The 27,752-nt window shown below is 28.2% G+C and overlaps 1 protein-coding gene across 1 annotated transcript; it reads right to left on the bottom strand.

The window, feature by feature from the left end:
* Window positions 1–12,340: 12,340 nt before the first annotated feature.
* Window positions 12,341–14,118, bottom strand: KCS6 (3-ketoacyl-CoA synthase 6). The gene has a single exon (XM_012226697.3). The coding sequence runs from the start codon at window positions 14,042–14,044 to the stop codon at window positions 12,554–12,556; it is 1,491 nt and encodes a 496-aa protein (XP_012082087.1). The 5' UTR covers window positions 14,045–14,118; the 3' UTR covers window positions 12,341–12,553.
* Window positions 14,119–27,752: the final 13,634 nt, after the last annotated feature.

Genomic DNA, 27,752 nt, shown 5'->3' with positions numbered 1-27,752 from the left:
TCTAATAAAAACACAATACAATACAATTAATATATATCAATCAATAAAGTTATAAAAAGAGTATGAAAAAATTACCCGATGATAGGTTACGCTGTGATCTTCTTTTATTCTCAATAGGCAAAGAAAATATATTAATGTTCAAAGAAAAAAAAAAGGTATTAGTACGTTACTAGCTATAGGATATTTTAATCTATTTATATAAAATACTAATAGCAGTTCGCGAAAGCTCATACATCCAGTTAACAGAATTAGTAACGGATTAGGAGTTCTATTAGCTATCAGTTGCTGATCAGAATCCTTACCAAACACTTTTAATTCAGTTGTTAGACCCAATCAGAAAAAGCTGAACCAAACGCCCCTAAACCAAATAGATTCTAAGTGATGAGATCACCAATATTACTGATGACTATAATTTAACAGCGTTAAATAACAGAAAAAATAAATATCATGGACATGAAATTTAAAATTATATATATATATAGACACACACACAATACATGTTACAGATTAATTTATGTTAAGTTATAAATGTATTATTTTTTGAAACTCACTTACAAATTACATAGTTACACATTTATTCATTTCAAATATAATAAAAATCTAAACACAATCCAAACAAAATTGATGTATATATAATTTTTTAAAATATAATTTATTAATAATAATGTCAAATATTACAAATATTCATATAAAGCAAAATAAATCTTTACTGTTGTAACTAATAGAGTTCATTGATTTTAATAAACCAAAAGAATTATTTATGTGCTTTTGAAGAAGTGAAATAAAAATAAAAGAGATGATATTAGATCATTCATCTTGAAAATGATCTTAACAAAATATATAAATTTTTACAATAACAATTAGTCATTAATTGATTTGGATGACAAAATAATTTCTTTGGATTTTATATACTTGAATTATTTTTTCAAGAATTTTTAGCATATGACGTACATAGATAATTTTCCTGTCACTATGTATCACTAACATCAATGCACGAACCAGTCGTATTTCAAATTCCATTAATTGAAAATTAATTTCTGCAAATCAAGATCTAAATTTTTTGACCCATACTTTTACTTAGTAATAGACACGCATAAAGAAGTGACTAAACCCTCACAAAAAAGGGAGAAAAAAAACTTCAAATATAAGAAAGCAATAATAACAAAAAAAAAAAGATATATTTCTCTTATAAGATATCTAAATTCATTGAAAGTAAATAAAAGATTTAAAGCGAAGGAAAGAGTAAACAGTAGGAAGCTACTACTACATCGTTAGTCCTAAACTAAAATAAAAATTAATCAACAGAAGAAAAAAGAGGAAGTGCTCGGTAGCCTAAATTTTGGATAAATTTTTAGAATAACTTTTTTTTTATTTATAATAATTCACTATATTGAATAAGCCGACCTTCATCGCTCCTACTTTAATCAAGAAAATGTTTCTCATCTGAAAATGCTCGTTTTGCATTTATTGGGGAGCAACTCAGAGATCTTCATTTATTTTCTTCTTTAGTCAAGAAATGCTCACATCGTCTTCTTCAGTATATTAACCTAACCTAATGGCCTCCATTCTTTCTTTTCTTCCTTTTTTTTTTTTCAAGAAACAAAAATTTTATTAATACTATCAAAATTTCAAGTAAATTTCAAGTATTATATACTCCACTCATCATGCACATTTCACACAATAACTTATCGTTAATACTAAAACATTTTCTCCCTGACCTTAAAATTTCTTAAACCTTTTAACTAGAGGACTTCAAACTCCCATGAAAGCAAACTTAGCCACCTTCTTAAACACTTGTAGAGTTTTTTTGGTATAACCCTACTCATATGCGCAACCATTTCAATAAAGATACTTGCAATAAACGATTGTGTTTCACTAAAAAAAAAAAAAAGAACAATTAAAGATTAATATTAATCTTTTTAACTAGTAATTAATTATTGATTTTGTATGAGTGATATAAATAAAAAATAAATTAGTAATTTTTCGTAAAAATAATTTTTTATTCTTGCTTTTTCTTTTTTCTTATTTTTGCTCTTCAGCTTCTATGAAATTGTACTTTCTTCCTCCACTTTAGGCTCAACAATTGTTGAGTGAGCGAATTTATTAGAAATATAAAATTTTCTTTTGGTTTAAACTATCGGTATTTGGATTCTATTATCAGTGACTCTCTAATTCAGCTAAAGACTCAATGTCATGAGCTCAGTGCTTCCGGCTCACTGCGAATAGCAATTGTCCGTGCGGCACTAGCGAAGTTCCCCATAAGTCAGCTAGTCAGCCTTCTCGACCCTCAAAGTGAGGATAATAGCAAAAGTGATGAGGCTTCTAAGCTTATAAGAGCTAGAGAGATAGACTAGAGGGAAAAGATTTCACTAAGCAATGAAAAACTTTACACCGCATATGAAGTTAGTGTGTGCTATGCTTTGCCTCTATGTGTATCTCTCTCTATGTCTCTATCTCTATTTCTATTTCTCTATATGCCTCTCTATGCCTACAACTACATGGCCACACACATATATATAGCTGTACTTTCTTTCTAGAACTTTCTACATATGTCTTGGCCTAAATCGTAGTAGAAGGCTCTAGAAGCTCCTAAGTAGGTCCGAAACTTTTCAGAAATCTTCAGATGATGCTCTAGCCTTTTAGTTAGTTCTAGATTGTGGTAGAACCTTATAGATCTCGCTAGATCATTCTAGCACTCTCTAGATTTGTCTAAAATGTTCCACATGGTTCTAGACTCTTCTAGAATCTTCCAGTCTCTTGGCTCGGCCCAGCTCGCTCATGCCGCTCGCCCTAGGCTTGCCAGCACAGTGGCACACCCAAGCTCTACACCTGGTGGCCCAAGTCTGGTGGGACTTGAATTTTGGCCTGCCTCTTATGGGTAGATTGACTCCAAATTTAAAATTCACACTAAAATCACCCATTTGGGCCCTGAAATAGGCATTTGGCATATGAGGGAAGTCTTGGTGCGTGACATTAGTCACAGTTAAGGCTTTTTGTCCCTTCTTGCACCAGGTGTATTTAGTGGGAGCAAACTCGAGAGCTCTTTTCACATGTCCAGCTTGCGTTGCCAACTGAGCCACAAACTGTAAATTAGAAATACAAACTATTCCTAATCCTTATCAACAAATAATTTTCAGAAAATAAGTGAAAAAAAAAAGAAAAAAGCAATAAGTAATAAATCTAAATTGATCTAATTTGGTGAATGTGAATGGTATTCCTCCTCAAGAACCTTTGGTTACTTCAATTAAGCAAAGAAAATCATGATACTAATGGATCATAATTTTTGAATATGTGGGTTAGATTAATTTTTATGTGCAATCTTATTGATGCATTTTTTTTAAGTTTGTTAATTTTGTAGTATAAACAATAATTAAGCAGTTGTTAAGCTCTCAGAATTTGAGGTGTAGTAAATTCTAAATTAACTCATTAATAAGGTAAAATTGGAGTATATATACTGAATTCTGAGTAATTGTATTAAGATAATGATTATTAATAATATATTATTTGTTAATTTGAATTTATTTAGGAGTCTAATATTATTATTTTAATATACTTCATTATTATATATTAACAGTAGTAATATTAAAAATCTGAAAAAGATTAATAGAAGTCACAATATTTTTTGAAAAAAGAATAGAAAAACAAAAAATAAATTTCTTACTGACAATGATTTTGTAATTTCAACATCTCACAAGATATTATCCGCTTGGGTCTGAATCCACACAATTTTTTACATTTAGGCCAAGACTTACTTTTCCATCCAAAACATATATATATATATATATATATATATATATATATATATATATATATATATATATATTTTTTTTTTTTTTTTTTTTGAAGAATAAAACATATCACTACAAAAAAAACTTCAAATTGCGACCGATTTTTGCGACCGACAAAAGTCGGTCGCAATATGGATACCAATTTGCGACTGATTGGTAAACAGTCGCAGATTTTAGCGCGGAAAACTCGCGCGGGATTACCTTTCAGTTTGCGACTGAATTACTGCGCATTTGCGACCGATTTTGCGACCGATTTGCGACCAACTTTGTTTCTGTCGCAAAAATGGGCGCGTCAAAAAAAGGACACAATCTGAGACCGAAATGAGATAAAATTGCGACCGATTTTTTGCGACCGCATATTTCAGTCGCAGATCGGTCGCAATTTTGGCGCATATTAAAACGACGTCGGACAATTAAAATTTGCGACCGATTTAAATGACATTTGCGACCGATGAGTCGGTCGCAAATATTAGGGCTTTAAACGCGCCCTCTTCTTTTCCTTTTTTCTTCTTTCTCTCTTCTCCTTCTCCTCTCCTCTCTTCTCCTCCGTCCGCAGCGCGCCTCCAGCCCTCCTGAGAACGCTCCAGCCACTGTGACGCCGCCACCGACGCTCCAGTCACTCCTCTACGGCGTTCGCCACCGTTTGGACAGCATTTGAGGTAAGCCGGTGACCATTTTATTTTTTTCCAATTTTTTTTTTTTTTTTGCGATTTTTGTGTTTTTTTCAATTTATTATTATCGTTACTGTTATTACTGTTAATATTATTAATATTGTTAATATTGTTAATGTTGTTACTGTTATTATTTTTTTCGAATTTTTTTTTTTTGCGATTTTTGTGTTTTTTTTCAATTTATTATTATTGTTACTGTTATTATTGTTAATATTATTAATATTGTTAATATTGTTAATGTTGTTACTGTTATTATTTTTCAATTTATTATTATTGTTAATATTATTATTTCGATTTATTATTATTGTTTCGATTTATTATTATTGTTACTGTGACTGTTTATTATAATTAATAACATTAATCAAATAATGGATTTATAATAATAAGATTAACTAATAAAATATAATATAATTTCATTTCATTAAGATTAATTGCATTATCATTAAATCTTTATATATGTCCTGTAATTATAAAAAAAATTAATAAGGATTTGAATTGAATATATGAGAATTTCAAAATGAAAAAAAATAAATAATTATGTCAGTTGAATTAAAATAATTTAATTACAATAATAAATATTTCAATTTATTTGGCAGAAAAATGATCATATTTAAGTAATGATCATATAATATCATCTTTTGTTATTTAATGAAAACATATAAGTAAATTATTTAAATTAAAAAATACAAATTTAAATCGGCATTCATTTAAATTTATTAAAAATATATATATAATTATATCAATAATTATACATGAATAATTTATCTATGAAATTAGAATAAACCATCAATAATAGAGGGATGGAGTTGGTAAAAAATCATACGTACAAAGATTCCAAATAACATTAAAAAAGAATTCTTTAAAATATTTAAATAAAATTAATTAATTATAGAAATATAAAATTATAGTAATAAACAAACAACAAAAGATTCCCAAACGTAATTGGTTACCTGGATGAGGAAAGTATTGATTTTTGGGGGATTCTATTAGCATATTTACATCAATATGATAAATATTTTTTATTATTAATTTTTAATAATTCTTAAATTATGAAATAATGTGGCACCAACTCTTATTTAATAATTATGTCACTTTCAGAAATTATTTCGCAAGTCTAACCATCTTACGTCAAATATAAGATAAAAATACGTTGAACACAACAATATATATATAATTTATTTGTCATTCTCAATAATAAACTTACTTGTCATTGTTGTTACAGTTGCATTGACAAAAGTGGTGTTTTGTTAATTTATTTTTTAATAATTTCCACCGTTTCTAATGGATAACGACAACTTGTTTGAAAATGCTTTCATTATATTTCAATTAAAATATTTTATAAAATAATTTTAACATTATAAGTTAAATAAAAAAAGAAAAAGTTAAACGGCTAGTTAACAAGAAAAGATAGAGGTGGGCTCATTGGGGCCCAATTTAATAAGGCGATGGTTTAAAGGGCCCAAAGAATTATGGGCTTTTATAAATACGCGTTGTTTAGTTATAGTAATTATCAACATGTACTTGCTCCACTACTGCCTAAGTTAAAATTAAAAAGAAACCCTCACTAGAATTGAATTTTGCGTTTTAGGTTAATTGAAATTGAATTTGAATCAGGGTTGTGATAATTGTAATGAGTGCTGCAGTTTTTTATCCTAACGTGCAACTTTGTTGTGATAATTGTTGTTTGAGCAAGTCCTGTTAATGATGAGTTTGGATTGGAGGCCTAGTAGTGGCCATTTTGCCTTTGGAGAATGTTGATATGTTATAGAAGTGTTTATTGAAGTGTCTTTCTATTTGAGATTTCATAGTGTTGTGCCGAAATGCTGCCGAATTTTTTTCAATAAATTCAATATGTAGAATAGTACACTTACCTTTATATATATATATATATATATAACCTTTGTATTGAATAAATGAACTTAGTTATTTTACATTTATCTATAGTTCCCCCTTATTATAGAAATAACCTTAGTTAGTTATAAGTGTAACTTGAACATTACATTAGTGGCATGTTTTAAGGCTAGATCAGACTAATGCAATTACATATAATTTACCCTTGATAAACACATTGTTAATTAGGTAACAAAAATGCAAAATAATCGAGATTGGATGTACTGGAGGTTCGAGGTCAATGGGATATTAAGACAAGAGTTCCTGCACGGATTGGAGGCGTTTATACAGTTTGCAGTTGGTAATCCCAGTTTTATGGATGGGAATAAGTTGAGGTGTCCATGTAATCACAAGAAGTGTCGAAATCGAGCCTTCTTAGACATCGATACAGTGAAACTTCATTTGTGCAAAAATGGGTTCGTGGAAAATTATTACGAATGGATACATCATGGTGAAGCTCGAGTTGCCAGTGGGTCAGGCCACTCCATTCCGGTAAGTTTAGAAGTTCAGCCTTATCAATTTCTGTATGGTAATCAATGCAATGATATGGTAATCGATGCGAGTAGAGTACAATTTGATTGGGATAATATGGAGGAATCGCCAAATGTAGCAGCACAACAATTGTTTGACATGCTAAGTGCAGCTAACATTGAACTGTGGCCTGGATGCAAGAATCATTCAGTTCTGTCTGTTGTTGCACGATTACTACACATGAAAGCAGAGCACCATTTTTCAGAAAGGTGTTACGATGATTTTGTTCAGTTAGCAAAAGAAATGTTGCCTGAAGGCCATTCAATGGCTGAGCGTCAATGTAAGTAACAATGAATAATATTTACATTTACCCTCTAATCATTGCGAAGATGTACAAAGTTCAATATAATAAAGCTTGCAATTGCATTGATTAATTAATTTTTTATTTTCAGGAGAACTATACTACAGCTCGGGAGCGTATTGTTACTTCTCAGACCGATGAATCCGAAGCTGAGTCAAGAATTGACGAGGTAGCGCTTTATCTCGAGGCTGTAGGGGGCGAGAAGAAGAGGAAGGTATACGGCATCGGGTCTCAGGCATCACAGTTTTACACTGGCTCAGCAGCTCACGCTTCTACAGCCAGCGCAGCACCGCAGCCGGAGCACACTGGCTCGCACTATGATGATGATATACGGGCTCAGCTTGCTGATCAGCAGAGACAGATTGCAGAGCTTAGAGCGCATGTGCTGCGGCTGTCCGGTGAGGACCGTGCTGGTACTTCTTCCTCTGATCCTGCGCCTGCTACAGACCGACATGTTTCGACGTCTCAGCAGCAGCCACTATCGGCTCCTGATCCCGATGCTGCAGGCGATACCTTGCTCACCCCTCCTGGCGCTACATCACATCCAGCAGGTACTCCTCCCGGCGGTCCGACATCGGATCCTGCAGATGAGCAGCAGCATATATAGATTTGATTTCCGACCTTTTATTTTTTCATTTGTATTTTCATTTTTTAATTTGTTCAGAACAATAAAAATTACATTTTTATACTGTTCTTGAATTGCGTGTGTGTATATATGCATTTATGTCAACTTTCACAGGTGTAGAAAAATTTTGGTTTCAAAATAATATTTAATTTTTTTTATTTCCTTTTTCATTTTTGCGACCGATTTGCGACCGATTTGATACCAAAAAAAAATTTTTTGAATTTATAATTTGAGACCGATTTGCGACCGATTTTAAAAAATTGCGACCGATATTCTGCGACCAAAGTTGCGACTGAATTTCCAATTAAACCACGACCAAAATTTGCGACCGCTTTTTCAATTTTGCGACCGACTTATCGGTCTCTAATTTGCGACCGATTTTCTCATCGGTCGCAATTAACATTTGCGACCAGTGATTTTGCGACCGACGTTTGTCGGTCGCAAATCGGTCTCAAAGTATACATAGCGACCGATTTTTGCCATTTTGCGACCGATTTGTCGGTCGCAAAATGGCGTTTTTTTTGTGGTGTATCTTGTTTGTTGACAATTATCGTTATACTTATTTACTATATCAAAATACTTTGACGTTTGAATTTTGCGGGCTTTTGTAATTTCAACCCTTTTTTTGAGCTTTCTATCAATCTTATTCTAATTTCGATCTTCTATAGCAAGTAATAGTACTCTTGAATACAAATTGAAGATGGAATTGCAAATGAAAGAACGATTATATCCTTTTTTAGATCATGTTATATTGATAAAAATTTAAAAATAGACAATCCATTAGTTTACTCAATTAATGTTGTACGGAATAAATTTTAATTTTTGAGATAAATTTGCTAACTAATAATTTCATAATATAAAATTTGTAACTCACTAAAAAAATTGTAAAGCATGGCTTAAAAATTAAATTGATAAAAATGTAAATTTTATTTATAATTTTTTATATTGTCTATATTTTAAGGATGAACATTCTAATTATTGTAATTTTTTAATTAATAACATATTACTTATTTAATAAAAAATAAATCAAAAAACTTGTTAACTATTTTAATTACACACGTCTTAAAAATCATATTTTTAAATTTGTAAAATATGTCACCCGGAATGTGAACATAATTTAATATTCAAAAGATATTTATAATTTTATTTTATTATTTTATTATTTTTATATAATGGGAGACTATAGGGTAATTTAAAAATTAAGTACCTCATAATAAGATTTAGACTTATAATAATCATATTTTAATTTAATAGCATTAAACCAAATTAGTTAGCCAGTTTTTTAAAAAAAAATTACGGTTTACAGGACACTAAAATTAAGTAAAAAATAAAGGTCGGATAGAAATACATTTTTATTTACCATAATGTTTATAGAAATACTATTCGTTGTAAAAAGTTAAAAATTAATAAAAAAAAAATTAAAATAGAGTAATAAAATTATCAAATTCCATAAAGTTTGCAGTATTCTATACATTTACTCTGCGCACAAGGGAAAGTGATATAGTATATTCTTCCTGATACTTGCAAGGATGGGTTATCAAAATTTATTGCCTTACTAGAATATGAGTTTTTAAAAATATTTTCGACGCGACAAAAGTAAAAAATAAAATATATTTAGTGAGAGTTGTCAAATGATATAAATATTACTTTTCTTTTTTTTTATCTTGCAATTCATATTTTATTTCAGTAAATTATAAAATTCAGAAAAAAAACTTATAAAACCCAAAATACTAAAAATGGTATCCGGCAAGTCCTCTTATACACCCAAAATTACAATTTGAATCTGATAGGAAACTTCAAACAACGGATCAAAACAAATATAGATATTTTCTTTTGAGATAGGAAGAGATAAGCTATAAAACAAAACTTATAAATACAAAAACAATGCCACTCTTATTTATTATAACTAAGCTAAAAAAAAAAAGGTAATCTGAATCCCTTTTTTAGCTCGACAATCTCTAAAATGATTGCTATTCATACTAACATGCCTGAACTTAATATGCCTCAATTGTGAGATGATCAAATCAAACTTAAAAACCATTTTATCACTTTTGAGGATATTTTTACTTCTGAAGAATCCAACACAAAGTATTTTTTGAATCTGATTCACTCACAAACCATTTAATTTGTAATTAGGTTCTCAAAAAACCTGAATTGCATTAAAAATGCTAGCAATTCCTCCTCAAAAATTTTTTTGGCTGTCTTCTCCACTGTATTTCACATTGCCATTTTCCATTCATAAAGAAGTCACAATTATTAACCCTTGCTTTTTTGTTTTGTGCTAGGCCAAACGGTCTTGGAAACAAAGTCTTCAAAGACGCTTCAAATAACTAGTAATCCAACCAGAAATCATATAAGAAAAATATTAAATAAATAACAAATAATAAATTTCAAATATTATTCACTTCAAAGAAACGAAACAAAATGGATGGAGTAATATTTGAAATGGTACTAAAATAACAATTTAATAATTACAATACGTGTCATTGTTCTATAATTTTTTTACGACAATTTATGTAATGTTCAGTTCATTAATATCTTGGAAACATTTTGCAATAATAAGAGTCCCCAAACCAAACCCTCAGATGAGCTTTCAGCCATACATTTCAATCTTTCTTTCCCACACATTTGAGAGTAAGTGTCATAACTAGGCCTAACCTAACACTTTCCTTGTTGAAAATAACTGATTCTTTGGTATTTTCTTTTGGTTGAGATGGATTTCATATTGTTTAGCCAAAAAACAGGAAGTTAATGCTCTGAAATCTTTCGTAGCATGGTTTTAAGTTTATTGTTTTCATTAGCTTTCTTTGGGGTTCTATTAGTTTCTATTCTTGCCTTTTTACCTCAAGAAGTGACTCTATGGATCTATTGGCTTGGGTTAAATTTTTGGATAAATCAAAATTTTCTTTGTTTTCTGATAAACAAATGAATTTACTGATTAAAAAAATATTGAAAATATTCTATTTATAAAATATTTAATATTTTCTTGATTTTAATAGAATCAAACTGAGTCAAGTTTGAATATTTTGAGTCAAAATTAATTATAAAAATTAAAATTTAATTGAATCCAAACTTATTTTAATTAATTATAAAATTGAACAAAATCAACATTACCAGTGTCTAATTCTCATATTTGTGTTTTCTTAAATATAAATGTGAGTTATTGTTACTCATATCTAGGATTATTGCTGCCAATATCTTAAGATCTTAGTTCTCAAATCTAATCATTTTGACCATTGTTGTTTATGATGATATATATGTTGATTTTGTTTATGATATGGGTAATTATAGGAAGAAATGTAGATCTCTTTTTTGATAAAATGAAGACATTTGAAAGTAATTAGATCGGATTTGTAGAAAGATCATAGAGTCGAATAATGGCCATGAAAAGACACCAAGTGGAGCGATCGATCATATGTTATATGTATTATACTCTATCAACTCGATCAAATACATCAAATTAAAATTATATTTTTATTATTATTTTCATAATTATTTCATTATTAGACTTCTTATAAAAAATATAGAAATATGTTAATTTTTAATCCATAACTGTATATGTTTTCTCTTAATAAAATTTTTCAAGTTGATTTTTTTTAAAAAAAGAAACTTATTTCAATTAAAACATATTAGAATCCCCTCCACACAATCCATATATGGTACGTTACATTAGTCTTAAATGTTCGTATTTGTAGGCTTTTCTATTATATTAAAAAAGAAAGGAAAAGAGCAATAAATAAGCATAAGCTTTAACGTCACTGTTATATATTGGCATCAGTATCACCAGCTCAATTGGAGTCACTCCAGCTGTCTACCTTCTTATTTTTTGTCTGGCAATATTTGGCCAATTAATCAAGTCATACCTATGTCCATAGTAGATAATATTATAAATTTTCCTCTAAAATAAAAAAAAAAAGGAAAATGAAATGGTTAACCTTAATTAGTTTAACAAATTAAATTCATATATATACTTAATACTACAATCTCCGACTTATTATGCACCCTGAATTTTGTAGATGACTTATTATGCACTTGAACTTATAAAATTTAGTAATATTATACACTTTTCGACACAAATATCAATATTTTTTTAGAGTTTTTGGCTTTAGAATATCGACTAATATACTTTTAAAATAATAATTTTCATAACTTTCAACTTTTTAATGAGTTTTTAATTAGTTTAATTTTGCAAGTTCAAATGTTCAATAAAATAAATTTGAAAATTAAAATATTTAATATGTATAATTTTATAAGTTCAAATGTTTAATAGGTCAAAGTAAAAGTTAATGGTGCCACAAGATTAAAGCAATAAATTTCAAGAGTGAATTTATGTATTCAGTCATACTATAATATAATAGTAACAAAGTAAGGATTGAATTAGGTGAGATCGACTACATGCTATGCAAATTTTACATGTAACTATGAAATTTAAATTGCAATTATTTAGAAAATTTACATAAATATTATCTCTAATTCGAGTATGGAGACCCGTGTGCAAATAAAAAGTTTATATATATAACATATTAACATAAAATTTTAAAAAAGGAAATAGTTATAATTAATCAGGATATATAACTAGTTAATACATTTGGCATGGAAATTGAGAAAGAAAGAGCAAACAGAGAGATAATACAGATTGCAAATCCCAAACCTTTTAAGGGTGCAAACAAGAACCCAAATCCCACCCAATTAATATTTATAATAGTAATAATACAAACTTTTTTAAAATTTCTTCTTAAATCCCCTTTCAGAGCTTAACTACTTCAGGAATATGAACTGGATACCTATCGATGCAATCAGCCCAAGGTCCATCAAGTGGTGTCTTAATGCTTCTATTACACTTCCAAACTGCACTGTTACACTTAAATCCACTCCCAAACGCTATTTGCCAAACCCTATCTCCTTTCTTCATCCTTCCTTTAGATTCAATGTAACTCAGCTCATACCAGAGCGAGGACGACGACGTATTCCCAAAACGGTGTAATGTCATTCTTGAAGCTTCAACGTGTTCTGTTGATAACTGCAAGTTCTTCTGCAATTCATCAATAACTGCCCGCCCTCCAGCATGAATACAGAAATGCTCAAAAGCTTGTTTGAAATCTGGAATGTAAGGTTTCCATTTCGGGTTAAATATTTTTCTTCCAATTAAAGTAAATAAAAACAAGATCTGTTCTGATGCCGGAAGAACTAACGGTCCGATTGTTGTGATGTTCGATTTTAAAGCCTCGCCTGCAATTGCCATTAAATCTTTGGATAAGTTAATACCAACTTTTCCTTCTTTATCTTCCTCTTCATATACACACCGATAAGCTTTATCATCGGCGCCTTTATGGGTCCTAACGACATGGACAAGCCGGTATTTAGCTCGCCACTGCTGAGAGCGGCGGTTAGATAATAAAATGGCAGCTCCGCCCATTCGGAAAAGACAATTTGGAAGAAGCATGGCTCTTTCATTTCCTTGATAGTAATTTGGTGTTATAATCTCTGTGCTAACAACAACTGCATTTGAATTTGGATGAACTTGAAGAAGATCGCGAGCTAAGTCTATAGAGATTAATCCTGCACTGCAACCCATGCCGGAAAGATTAAAGCTCTTTATATTGCTTCGAAGTTTGTATTTATTAATTATCATAGCAGAAAGAGATGGCGTCGGAGAAAATAAACTGCAATTGACTATTAGAATATCAATGTCTTTAGGTTTCAGCCCAGTTTTCTGGAAAAGTGAATCCATGGCGGAGAAGATAACGAGTTCTGCTTCACCTCTTGCAGCTTCCATAGTTGGTTTTGGAGGAATATAATGAATTGCAGGAGGTAAACAAGTTTCTTCACCGAGACCGGACCTTTCAAGAATTCTCATTTGAAATTCAACACTTTTTGGCTTATCTTTCAAGATTAGCCTTGAATGTTCCATGAAAGTAGAGAAAGGAACTCTACAAGTTACTGGAGGCTTATAACAGGCATAATCAACAAGAAAGATAGTTCTTGGCTTGGACATGAAATAAACAGTTGCTATAAAGATTATGAGAAAAGAAGAACACAGAATCTGAACAAGATCAAAATGAAGTGATTTCCAAAGATTCAAGATTTCATCTGGACCTAAACGGAGAACTTCAATGGAAATACCAACCATAACAGGAATTAACAGCAGATAAAGAATGTGATTAACAAGATACTGATAACCAAGCTTGACATACTTAAGCTTAACAGAGTTTGAGAAATCAGGCAAGATTTGAGGCATCTTTTGATTCTTGAGAGATAGAAAGAGAAAGAAAAAATGAGAGCTGAGATGTTATTAGGTGGTGAAAGAAAGGAGAAGATGGTGGAGATATAAAGGCAAACGGGACCGGGGGCAATGAAGGAGGCAGATGAGAAGATTAAATGAGAAAACACGTCACTCAACGCTCACTTAACTTGATATTAATTTTCTTTACTTTCTTTTCTTCCTTTCCAGTTGTAACTAAACACCCAACAATTACCAACTAGGGTTTTTGTTGTATCTGTCCATTTAGCTTCTGCTACACTATATTAATAAATCATGTCCTTTATTTTACTTTTAATTTCAATAAATAATAAATAAAATCATATACTAATAAATTAAAATACCTGGAAATATAAAAATGTCATGGTCCAATTCTCACCTAATTTTATAATAAAGATTAATTTTGTAATATATAGTTTTAATTAATTAATTAATTAAGTACTAATTAGGAAGTGATTTCTAAAAATGGACCTACCAGAGGGTTATTAATGCATGGAAGTTATAGCAAGCCGATAAAACTTGACCAGGTAACAAAACAAGGCAACTCTCTGAAGGGAGCATTCACACCCACCAAGCTTCGTGTAAGTGCAGAATATAGAAATTAGGAAATCGACAGAGGCAGCATTTGACTTCCCCAACTGCAACTCGACAAATTGATAGAATCAATTAAGGCACAAAAAGGAAATAAGAAAAGTCAAAGTATAACTCTCTTTTTCATTCTTTATTTTCTGTTTTTTTTTTTTCCCCTTTTTTTTGTGATGGAATGAGAACTTTAGAATGACATAATAATATAATTATAAAATTACAAATATTTATATTTGTAATTACAATTATATTTTTGGTTTCATGTTAAATACATAAGTAAAAACACATACCTAACTTGTCTCTTCACACTCTTTAAGCCTATGAAAATTAAGGTTCTAGTCAGTTGAATTTTCCGTTTAAGAATACAATTTTCAGGAGAAACATTGATAGGTACAGACATTACTTGTGGCTACAAATGGTGTCACACGACTGGTATATGTACTTTTTTTTTTTTTTTTTAATTACTGCATATATTTTGTTGTGTATATATATTTTTTAGTATTGTAACGAATATGCTTGCACCTTTTGTGGATGAAACTAATTTCAGGATTTGTAACTACCTTGTCTATGAGTATTTTTCTAAGGATCAAACCTTTGATCTTATAGTAATCAATTTTATCCAATAATTTCACTCATACTTACCATTTGAGCTACTTCTCGTGGGTATTTAAATATATTCTTCGATTATTATGTATTGCACGGACATCTATTTTATAAAAAAAATCTGTGCAAAACAGCTTAAATTGAATCTCATACTATTTTCAGCGTACAAGATTAAAATATCTAAAATGCCTTCAACAGGTTCATCTATGATATTTTTCAATGCATGGACATTTCTCAATTTAAATGCTCTTAATTGAATTTTCATTTTCCTCACACTTCGTTATTTTTCAATGCATAGACATTTTCTAATTTTTTCCACTAATGTTCGTGTAGAGAATATCTGTACGAAGTATTTTTCATGTCTTGTAACTTGGAGATTTTATTTTTGTAATGGAAGTCCAAGAGTAGTTGTTTGATTTCTAATGAATAAAATAATAAATTATTAGAGTCTAGATAGCCCATTCCAAGTAGTATATAAAAGCGAAATGTAATTTTCACCGATTACATAAATTGTCTTTTAAACTTTAATCGAATAATCTTGTGGCTCATTCAATTTTTAAAATGACTTTGTGGCTCCTTCAACATCAGTTTTTGTAATAATTACATACCTGGCATCGTTAGAAATCGAAGTTAGATTGCACACGCTTGAGGAAGAAAGTGAAGGTCTATGGAAGCATCCTACATGGCATTTTTTTATGCCACATTGCCATCTCCTTCAACTGTTCATCTCTCCTCTCCATTGTTCTTCTCCAAATATACCTCTCCATCTGAAATTCAAGAATGAAAACCAACGGACAAATATGCTTATTTTCCTCTATTTTTAATCAAATCCTTCTTCTCTATTTCTTTGCCATAAAATTTTCTGCATAACTCGATTAAACTCACACGCTTTTCCTTTTCTCAAATCAGAACCAAAGAAGGCAAATAAGATTTTGCTTTTAACACAATTGAGAGATCCACGTTATAGGCTTTTTTTTTTTTTTTTTAAACAGAGCTGTCTTTGTGTTGATTTTATTATTATGTATATGGAATGAAAATATGCTAGCTCTCTTTTTCAATTGTTGTTCAAAAAAAATATATGTTTGATATTTAAAAATAAATAAATGATTTTCTTGAGAATGCAATAGATCGAGCTATGCTACTAATACTGTGGTACTGTTTACTGGCTTTATTTGAGTTCGGATGAATTTGATGCTTTGGATCTCAAGTTTTTATATTGTTTTTGCTCCATATTTTATGCATTCCTTTGTTGGATAGTCGTGATGGGGAGTTGATAAATGGTTGGTAACGTGCAAAACAGAGTTGTGAAATTGTTTAATTTCTTTCTCAAATCTCTTGTATTTATTTACATGAATGTTTATTTATTTTTTATTTTTTTTATTTGAATTTGTCCATACTTAGTCAAAGAAAAAATAAGTTTACACTTTAATTTTTTATTTTATTCATATTAAGTCTTACCTGGCAAAATTATCTACCATATGATTGTGTGATTGCCACGTCATTGCTGAGTGTAGAACACAATTCTTCTTTTAGTCTAATGAAGTGTGTAAATTACAAAAATTAATGTTAAAGGGGGCCACAAAGTCATTTTAAAAATTGAAGGGGCCACAAAGTTTTTTGAATAAAATTCAGGGGCAATTTATATATTTCTTCATATAACCTTTCCAAATTATGTTACTCCAAAGTGGAGATCATGACCACAATAAAAATAATAATAATAATAATAAAAAGCTTATAATTATTTTCATTATATTTTCTCATTATTAACATCATTGTTTAGATGCTACGTGAGGATCTTTATAATCCATCGTTTAATGGTATAAAATATTAAATTTTAAAAAACTATAATTATGTATTAAATTTAAAGAATTATTTTTCATATAATTGAAATATCTTAATACTCCATTTAGTATAAATAGATTCAAAATATGGAACTCATTTATAAACCTCGATTTTTATAGATGGAATTCAAAATGTGGAACTTAAAATTTTTAATTTTATAAATGAGTTCCACAAAATATTAATATTTAAAAAAAAGACTTCGATTTAAATTTTTTTTTTTAAAGTATAAGCTTAAAACAGTGAAACATGAACAAAAAAACTTGAACTTATGAAATTATGCTTGATATCCAAACCCAACCTATCCCGTTGTAAATCTATTAATTTTATACTAATTAACTAAAATTGCATATTTAATAACATTAAGATTTTTCTTGACAAAACAGCTCTAGAATAAAATAAAGAAAAATGAGTATGAGACATTTTTTTTGTCTTAATTTGTACAAATGACATACAAGCTGACATGGCTCCCAATCAAAAAAAAAAGTTTAATTAAATTTTTAGTGCAAAAAAATTGAAAAAATATTTTAATTTGGCCTCTTATTATGCAAAAATATGTTTTGGCCCCAAACTCTTTGACGTAGTCTGCTGCATATTTTGTTAAGTAAAATCTAAAAGATGTTTGAAGTGTAGGGGCGGCTAAGGGTGTGCCCCTCAGTTCTGCTTGCCTCGGCTCGTGATAGATGAAAGGTACAATACAACAAAATTGAGTTAAGGAATTAAAGAATCAAACCCAACTTACACCTAAAAGTAATTAATGTTATAACGATATATTTGAGACTGATCAAACGATTAAATTAGCAAACGATCAAAACTTTAGACTGCTTGTGATCTTCTGTGCTTTACGTAAGTATAAGCTATTCAACCAAATGTTAACATCTACTTTATAATTATGAGAAAACAATCAATCATCTTTTGACTTAGTATAATGTTTTTATATAGGGGCATTCATAAAATTGTTCAAACTGTTTAAAACAATTTAAATTAATCTAAAACGATTCAAAGCTGCGGTTTTGAAGAATTAATAGTTTGGTTTGATTTGTAAAATTTTAAAATCAAATTTTTAGTTTCAATTATAATTTTGAGGTTAAAACTGCCCAAATCAAATTAAACCGTTATATCTATTTGAACTTAAATGATATATAATTCAAAATTTTTGAATGAAAAGTTCTTTTTATTGATCAGTATAATTATCGCTGTCCGTTTGATATAAACAAATTCAAAATATCAAATTTATTTATAAATAAATTCTAGATAGAACTCATTTATAAATGAATTTGGATTTATAAAATGAACTACGAACTCCACAAAATTTTATGGAATTCATTTGTTCCGAATAAGAATAGAGATGGTTGATATAAATAAGAATTCATATTGAATTATTGTTTTCCATTAGGAAAGCTACAAACACAAATTTTATAAATAATAAATTTCACTTAAGATCTAAATCAATTATTATTATAATAATTTATTTTGTCAATGAAATCAATTTAATTGTATAGATAAATTGTAAAAGGAAAATTAAAACTACTGGAGACTTATTTATAAATAAGACAATTAACTTCTTAAACCCTATACATTGGGGCCCCACCGCCGCAGCATCAAACCAACTGCTTCCCTTTCTATTGCCAGCCTGATATTGACAGTGGGTTCCCGTGTGCGAGTTTTGTTAACCCTTATATATATGTGTTTGACTTTATATAAAAATTTAAAATTATAAGAAATAAATGCAGTCATTATTAATATATTTGATTTATGATAATAAATATAATACTTATGTAAGGTAGAGTTTATAATAATCATAATAAAATATAATTTTTTTAAATTATGTATTTTGTTTTAATATTATCTATACATTAATTAAAAAAATTCTAATTATTATAATTCTTTGGATCGATAATATAATCATATTATTTTTCTTATTTGCAATTCCATCTTTGATTGTAATTGAGAGTGTTATTACAGTAAAAGGTCAACGTTGAAGTAAAAATAACAAAAAAATAAAGAGTAAAATTACAAAAACTTAAAATGTTCGGAGTATTCTGGCATACGAGACGTGCATTACGAAGTTGACAATTCAATTTTCATGTAATTAATATTTGTGTACCAATTAAATTTATGTAATTAAAAAAAATGTTATGATAAGTACCCCTTGTCCTTGAATTGGATATTAATTAGATCTACTGATCACCAACACAACTGTCCCCCATAATCGATAGGTTGAGAATCAAAACTTCACAGGTACATTTTTCTTTCTTTGCTTTTCTTTTCTTCGTTATCCAAAAGCTGATGTTGAAGTTAGGTATTTACTTGTTCTCTCGTGATCAATTAAAATTTTGTTCAAATAATGGGTCAAATGCAGCTGATTATTGCCCACAAGGAAACTCTAGTGCATTTCTTGTCAACATGAAAAAGAATGGATTTTCTACCTACCAGCAAAAACATATTATGATCATAAATTATCATTCTTACCTTGTTTGCAATCAAAAACAAATTAATTAACAATTTTCTATAATTAAAGTCTCGTAGTATCTTTAATTCTCACATTGACTCGTAGTATTTCCAATTTTCACCTTGACTCGTTGAACACTTTAATTTAAAAACTACACTTATTAAACATTTCAACTTATAATGTTGATTGATTAAATACCTTATTAAATATTTAAAAATTATGAAAATTAATATTCTAAAAATTGTACTAATCACGTGTGAAAAGTTACAAGTCCTATGAATTGTTGCTATTAGTGTCAGTAAACGTGTAATATTACCAAACCTTTTAAATTTAAGAAACTAAATATGTCCTCTGCACAGGGGCGGGCCCTGCCCCTAAAAAATATATATATATATATTAAGTTTTTTTATGAAAATGATATTTTAATCCTCCAAATGTAGAAATATTACATTTGACTAATTTTTTAAAAAAAAATTCTTTATTTAGCCCCTTCAAAGTAACTGTACTAGCTCTGTCTCTGCTTTTGCAAAGTTAGAGCGCTATAAAAAGTTATATAAAAAAACAAAAAGACAAAAGATGAACTTTTATGTATTTGACCTATTATTATTAGAAAATTTAGAAAAAGACAAAAAAAAAAAAAGAATTTCATGCCATTACTCAAGCGTAAAATCTTTGATTATAATTAAATAGCACATGCGAATCTACAATTCAAAACTGACTGCACTGAAAATGAAATCACTGTCTAAGAAATTGAACTTTAAGTCAGGTTTTACATATAATTTCGTAGGTAAATGTCATCTCGAGATCCAACATAATTTTTTTTTTCTAAACAGTATTGATTTTCTTTTTTAATTTCTAATAACCTGTTAATTATTAAATTAAATTGGATTTTTCAGTTATCCTTAATTAAAATATATTTAATGGTCTGGCTGTAATGATGGAGCTAGGGAGTCTAGGGTTGTCCTGCCAATCTAACAAAAAAAAATTTTTAAGAATTTATCAATAAGATATTAAAAATTTTTAATTTTAACTCTCAAAATAGTAAATTTTTTCAATTTCGCTCCTCTTAATTTTTGAAATTTTTTTATCCCCTAACTTTAATTTCTAGTTCCGTTATTATCTGGTTGGTCTTTTTACATCTTATAGAAGATGTAGGAAAGAAGAAGTTTGAAGTTTAAGTCTTCTCCACCACAAAATTGTTCACCAATTTAATGAATGTTATTAAAAAAAAAAGAGTTGTCTTCTACTGTGTAGTGCATAATATTATTCCAGTCCTTTTGGACCTCTCATGTATCAAAAAATAAAAAAAAATATAATTAAACAATCTCATGGGACAAACTAATTATGGACTTCAGAAAATTATAAATATGGATCCAAAATTTATATTTTCTGTATATAAAATTTGTTCGGTAAAATTACTTGTTTTGGTAACTTGTTTTGGTAACTGTTAGTTATTTTAGTAGGCGGTTAGTTATTAGCTGTTCAAGTAGCTTTTCATGAAATATTTGAAAGTTAAACATTACATGATTTAACTTTTTATGAAACACTATCTTAATCTATAAAAGGTAATTCAAAAGCTATGTTATCGAACGGTCACTGAAGCCAACGACCCTCACAATGAGCGCATCTCTTTCTCTCTCAAGAGCCTTAATCCTGTTTTCGATATTGCGAATGTAGGCTCGAACACTATAAAAATAATATTTAGTCAAAATATTAAAAATTACTCAAAAAATTATTGACTAACACAACGGTAATCTAGTCCCCTGTTAGAAATCTGTGTACGTGTATGTTAACTAAAGGAAGCAAGTGGCACATCTGGAAGCCACAAAAATATTTATGGAAGCGAAACAGGAAAGAAAGACATACAGTGTGTACGTTTACAAGTCTCCAACTGTTTTGAGAGGATAAGGTAATTGTTGGTTAGGTAGGTCATAAAACGGTTTGCGAATTCATTTTCTCCTCAAGTTTGCACCCAAAAGATAATGTTACAAGACAGCATCAGTATATTGATTTAAAAAAACTACACTTAAATCCCTAAATATATTATAACTAATACTTTTTCCCTTTATTTTTAAAAAATTACTATGACGTCCTTAATTTTTATTTAATTTCAGTAATGCACTTTTCTATCCAAAAAGTTAGCATTTTATCATTAATCAAATACTTTTTTCTAATGTAGTATGCTATTTTTTTAGACAGAAAGTGTTGGTTATTTGGATTTGAAGAACTCAACAATAAGTTCAAGCAAATGTTAGAAACCTCGTATTATAAGATTAAATAATTAAAGCTTTAGACTAAATAATTAATGCTTTAACGTGTGCATTTAATTATGTATACAGTAGAATTACTGTTATACATGAACGTACATTTCTCGAATGGTGCAATGAAGAAGGACATCTTTTGCTAACCTATGTAAACGGGTTATAGAAGATTGAAACAAAAGCTGAAATCCAAAATCAAATGATAATCAAACCAAAAATCAAAAATAATATCCTAACCTATGTAGATGAGTATGGGTAAAATTTTAAATGGATTTAGATACGTGTATTTCAAAAGAAATTTTAGATGAGCTTGGGATGATACAGTATTGAAATTTTTAAACGACTTTGAGTGTGTGTAGTGCAAGTTTTGCAGGTACCCACCATACTTTCACCCCTATAAGCACACCTTTCTTTTTCATTTTTCCAAATTATAGTTCACTTACTAATTTAATGAGTTAATTAATATATTAATAACTATCATACCCATACTTAACAACTTTCTTATTTTTATCGATTACTCTTTCTTTTTCAATTTCAATGTCATTTTCCAATGTCATTATTTCAGTTTGAAATTCTAAAATATATTCGATATTAAGATAAAACTTTGCATCTATATTTCATATTTGAAGTAACACTAAAAACGTACGATAGAATACTAATCAATCTTAGATAATTAATTAATCTTAGTTGATGCAAAACCTAATAATAAGTTAATGAATAATATATTTCATATTAAAATCAAGGGTAATAAGAAAAAATATAAATAGATTTATATTTCTAACTAAAATAACTAATTTTTTAAAAGTCTTTTGAAATCCAAACTATACATATCAATTTTGGGATGGAGTGACTATTTATTTTTGTTGCACTTACATATAATAAGCTCTTCTGCATTATTTGATGATCAATTTGAAGTTTATAAGGATAAGAATTTCTTTCTTATAGTAAGCTGCGATTTTATTGAAAATTAATTTGAAAATAATAAAAAAATATTTTTAAATATCAATGGGGAGCGTATAATTAAATGAATATATGATATGAAAAATGAATGTATTATAAATATTTTGGGCCAAATATAAGGTTTCGTCTTATAACAAAAGAAATACCATATCCATTTTCAATTCGATCACTTAGGAAAGACTTTCCCTTTTTTTTTTAATTATAACAAAAGTGTATGGAATTATAAATTTCAAAATGTTTAATTATATTCTTTTAATAAAAGTTAAAAAGGAAAATACTAGCTATTACCGTATCTAGGATAAGCTACTCTCCATGAGCTATTGGTATTGGTTACATAATTTAATAAATTTTCTTGAATTATTTCATTTTTAACGGTTATAATATAATATTGGGAGCAGATGCCCTCATGCACTACAGAATTCCCCATACCCGGTCATCAATGAGCTTCAACTGAGATTTATTTATTTGAAAAGAGAGAAAACAATATGCGCCCAACCACCTTCACAATCTAAGATTTAATTTATAAAATGACTTGATGATTCAAAAGTTTTTATAAATCGACAGATGAGTATGTTTTTATAGATAGCAATAAAGTTCCGAAAGTTTAGAGGAGTGGAGAAAGAGGAAGCAACCATTTAAAGCCCAACCAAATGGACAATTAACTATTTTTTTTTTCTTCAATCATTTTCAATTATTGTCAATTTTCTTATTTTATCATATCTTAGTTTTCACCGAAAAAAATCTTTTACTTTACAAGTAATATCTATTGTTTCCAAATCAGCATTGACTTTTTCTCTCCGATTAATCATTTACATTTCAAAAAAAAAAAAAAAAACTCTCTTTTAAAATATAAGTATTTTTTGAGTGATTATTATTTCAAAATATAAATTATTTTGAGTATTTTAAAAATAAAATACATTAGAATTGTAATTGTCAATTTATCTTTTCTTATTTTGCAATTTTTATAAATCATAATTTTTGTCAAGAGATTTACTTATCTAACTAAGTTCATTGTCTTCGATCATTCTTTATAAAGGTTTGTTATTAAAAGATATGATATTTGATTTTATTTGATTCATGAATTTAGATCTTGTTTTACTGATGTGTATCTTCGATCAATAGAACTTAATAGTACGGTATGTTTTTCAATTGATGCTATTAATGTATAGTGGCATGAACTTATCCGTGTACGTCATATGCAATAATTTTTAAAAAAACAATCCAAATATAAAAGATTATTATTGTTAACATGACGAGATGTGAGGTTGTTACAAAAAAATAAACTTCATGGCGCCACAATATCTTTTTATTAAAGTTTAAAAGTCAAAATATATATGTGGTTCTAAAATTTATTTTATTAATTAAAATTTAATTTAATGCATAAATTTACTCATGACAAAATATTTATACTTATGACATCCTTAATTTCCGTGAATTTGAAATTTCCAATAATATGCACTAGCAAAATGGAGAGTGATTTCAATTGCCTATCATGTCCTGACTTTGATGCTAATATGTCTCTTATTTGTCTCTTTATATCCATTTTCTCTCTCTCGTGTTCTTCATCCATTCTTATTTCTTATTTCGAATTCTCTAAAAAAATCAAATTCCTCTTGTTTATTTTGGATAAATCTCTACAAGTCAAATTCCTAATTTTTCTCCTCTGTTTGTATGCTGCTTGCTTGATGGAAATTCAAGATAAACTTTTTCTTTTTCTTAATTTTTTCCTTTATTCTTTTTTTTTTTTTAATATATAAAGAGAGTATAAACTTACAGATGATAGATTTCGTTGGCTTTTCTTCACTTTTTTTTTTTTATTTTTTGAAAATATATTTTCTCATAGTAGAATGCATGTTGTTTGGCCACTTGAATTTTATTATTTATATATTCAACTACTTAATTAGTATTTTGATTGAGCAATGGGCTTAAATATGAGTCATGGTCCATCATCCTATATGCGTGGTGGAGTAGGTTGGGTAAAGGTTTGGGTGAGACCTGCCATCTTTAAATTGGTTGGCCTATGGGCTTTTTAATAGAGTTCCTTTGCTTCAACCCTGCCTAAACACATTGCTTTTCCTGCAATAAAAGAACCAGCAGCGTGTCTAATAAGCATGCCAATACCCCCCATTCCCGTAGCTTCATCAAAACAGGCATCAACATTTATTTTATCTAACAGCGAACGGCATGTATACAGTCCCAATCATGAATTTTATTTAATAAATCATATTTATTTTATCTTAAGATTTTGTTTTTCCTTGTGTTGTTTCTATGTCACGAGATTCATCTCTTTGGATTAAAATTACTCAGGCAGCTCTCAGCAAAACCAAGAAGATTTTTTTTTTTGAAAGAAAGACACCAAGAAGATGACAAATTCTTTTAAACTTGAATGTGCGGACCATCGTCTCACATCCTTTGAATATTCTCCGGTAAAAAATGTGTGATTCTCCCACGAACTCACAAGGTTCACGTGCCCACTTAACCTTATGGTCTGCAGAATGCATGAATCATCAGCTCGCAACCTGTTTCTCCTGTAAAAAAATTAAATAGCAAAAACGTATAGTAGATGATGGATTAGAACCAATTAGACCGGTTCTATGGTCATGGACGGACCCATGTATGGCCCCCCTGAATTTTTTTTAAATAATTTTTTTGTCCAAAAAAAAGTTCAAACTTAATTTTTTTTTATTTTGTTAATTTTTAATTATTGACTTTCATAGTCTATTAATTTTTGGTTTAATAATCATTGATTTCTCCTAATGTATTACAATTTTTTGGAAGTTTAATAAATTAAATTTGGATTAAAATGTTCAACTTAATTGCAGATTATATTTAATCCAATTGTACTAGTATAGTGTTTAATAAATTAATTAATTTTACAATAGAAAGTATTAATTTTTAATTTTATATAAAGGTAGAATTATTTTCAGATCGCATTTTGTTAATACAGAGCAATGATTTTTTTAAAATATTAAATTGAGTATATTACCTTTTCTAATTTAAAAATTTATCATTAAAACAAAAAGTATAAAAAATTATTGGTCGCCATTTTTTTTTGGGTGAATACAATGTAAAGGATCTAAAAAAGTGTTAAAATATAAAAAATTCAAAAAAAAATGGGATAAAATTTATGGATAACATTTTGGCTTCATTGCAAGATATTCCCTCAATTATGGAAAATCCTTCAATACAAATTTTCTAACTATTCATTTCACCTCTTTCTACTTCTTTATCAAATACAAGAAAGGAAGAAAATACAGGATTGGCTTTTAATGGTAGATCTGTAAAAAATTTTGAGTTTTTAACTATTTATAGTTTCTTAGTGTGATTAATTGATTTTATCATGGATGAATTGGTTTTATTGATTTGAGAAAGAAATAGAAAGCCTTAAGTTCAAGAGTTAGGAATTTTATGGATTAAACATAATATTTAACTAAAAGGGAATATAGTCAGTTTAATATTAAAAAAATTAATTGTTCTGTTATTAACAAATGCACTCTGAAAATAATGTTACCTTTGTATAATAACAATGTTTTTATTATTATAATTATGGAACAATACTTTTAAAGAGCATTAATCATTACAAAATCATCACTACCAGTCAATTAAACTATTTAGCATGTTCCTCTAACCTCACTTAAATAAGTTGTCAAAATTTTGAACTTGATATAAAAAAGATTCACAAGCTACACGATTGTTCGGGTGACTTAACTTGAAGGATATATATTTTCAAGCATGACAATAAAGTTACTATGAAAAATAAAATAAGGAATAGTTATTGTAAATTTTCCTTTTTGTAAGGAATATTGTTAATTTTGAAATGCTTAACTATATGTATGTATTTGTTTAAAAAATTATTTTTTTCGATTCATTAGGAGTTTAATGGCCGAAATATTATGGGTTATACAACAATTAAACTGGTAACTCATCTAATAAAAAAAAGTTTCAATGTATATTGATATATAAATATATCAATAAAATATTTTTTTAAATTAAAATTTTCAACCGTTTACTATCCAAGTTTAATTATGTAAATTCTATTTGAAAATTTACTTTTTAAAAAATATATCCAATCAAATCTTACAAACATAAAAAATAAAAATATTAATAAAAAATAATATACTTTTTTCTTCTTTTTTATTTCTCTCCTAAATAAAATATTACATATATTTTATTTGAAATTTTATTTTTTTAAAAATATCCAATCATATCATACAAACATAAAGGAAAAAATATTTTCTTCTTTTTTTATATATATTTTCTAAAAGAATTAAATATTTAATAAATAAAATATAAAAATTTTTCAAATATCTCATTATCATATATATTCATTAAAAATAAATTTAATAAAAATAAAACTTAAAATTTTGAAATGCTTAATTGTTTATATGTATTTGTTTAAAAAATAATTATTTTTAATAGCCTGATGGGCTGAAATAACACTGTGAGCTAAACAATAATTGAATTGGTGAAAATACTTATCTTGTGATCGAGATGATTCGAACTCGAGACTTCTTACCCCTCACGTAAGTGAGAAGATAATCAGGTCGCACATGATTGGTTGAAAAAATAATTTTTACAAATTATATCCAATCAACTAATAAACTATAATTTTTTAATTGGCCATCATTAAAGTACTTTATAACATTAAATTTCATTAAGGGTAATATAGGAAGTCTCACTATTCTCCACATATTCTCCCCTTTCTATATATATTGTTTTTATAAATTATATGTTTTAATTTGGCCTCTTTTTAAATTCTTTTGGGCATCGATATATCAATATATAGCTCCATTTATAAATCAAATAAAAAAAATAAATTTTTTTAAAAATTATATTTTATTTTATTCTAGTATATATAGTAAAAAAATGTACTCGTTTCAGTAAAATAATTTATTATTTATTAATTTAATATGAGTAAACTATTAAGCAAGTCAATCTTGATGATATACGATATTATACAGTAGTTCATTTCTTTCCAGACCCACTG

This window comes from Jatropha curcas, chromosome 10 (genome assembly GCF_041381405.1).
Source record: "Jatropha curcas cultivar XTBG-Jc1 chromosome 10, XTBG_Jcur_1.0, whole genome shotgun sequence".
Classification (NCBI taxonomy): Eukaryota; Viridiplantae; Streptophyta; class Magnoliopsida; order Malpighiales; family Euphorbiaceae; genus Jatropha; species Jatropha curcas.
Note: the sequence above shows the minus strand (reverse complement) of the source record. Positions and strands in the feature narration are given on the sequence as shown.

Bases quoted from the DNA above. Each gene is read 5' to 3' on its own strand.
- KCS6 (XM_012226697.3), bottom strand. From the start codon at position 14,044: ATGCCTCAAATCTTGCCTGATTTCTCAAACTCTGTTAAGCTTAAGTAT.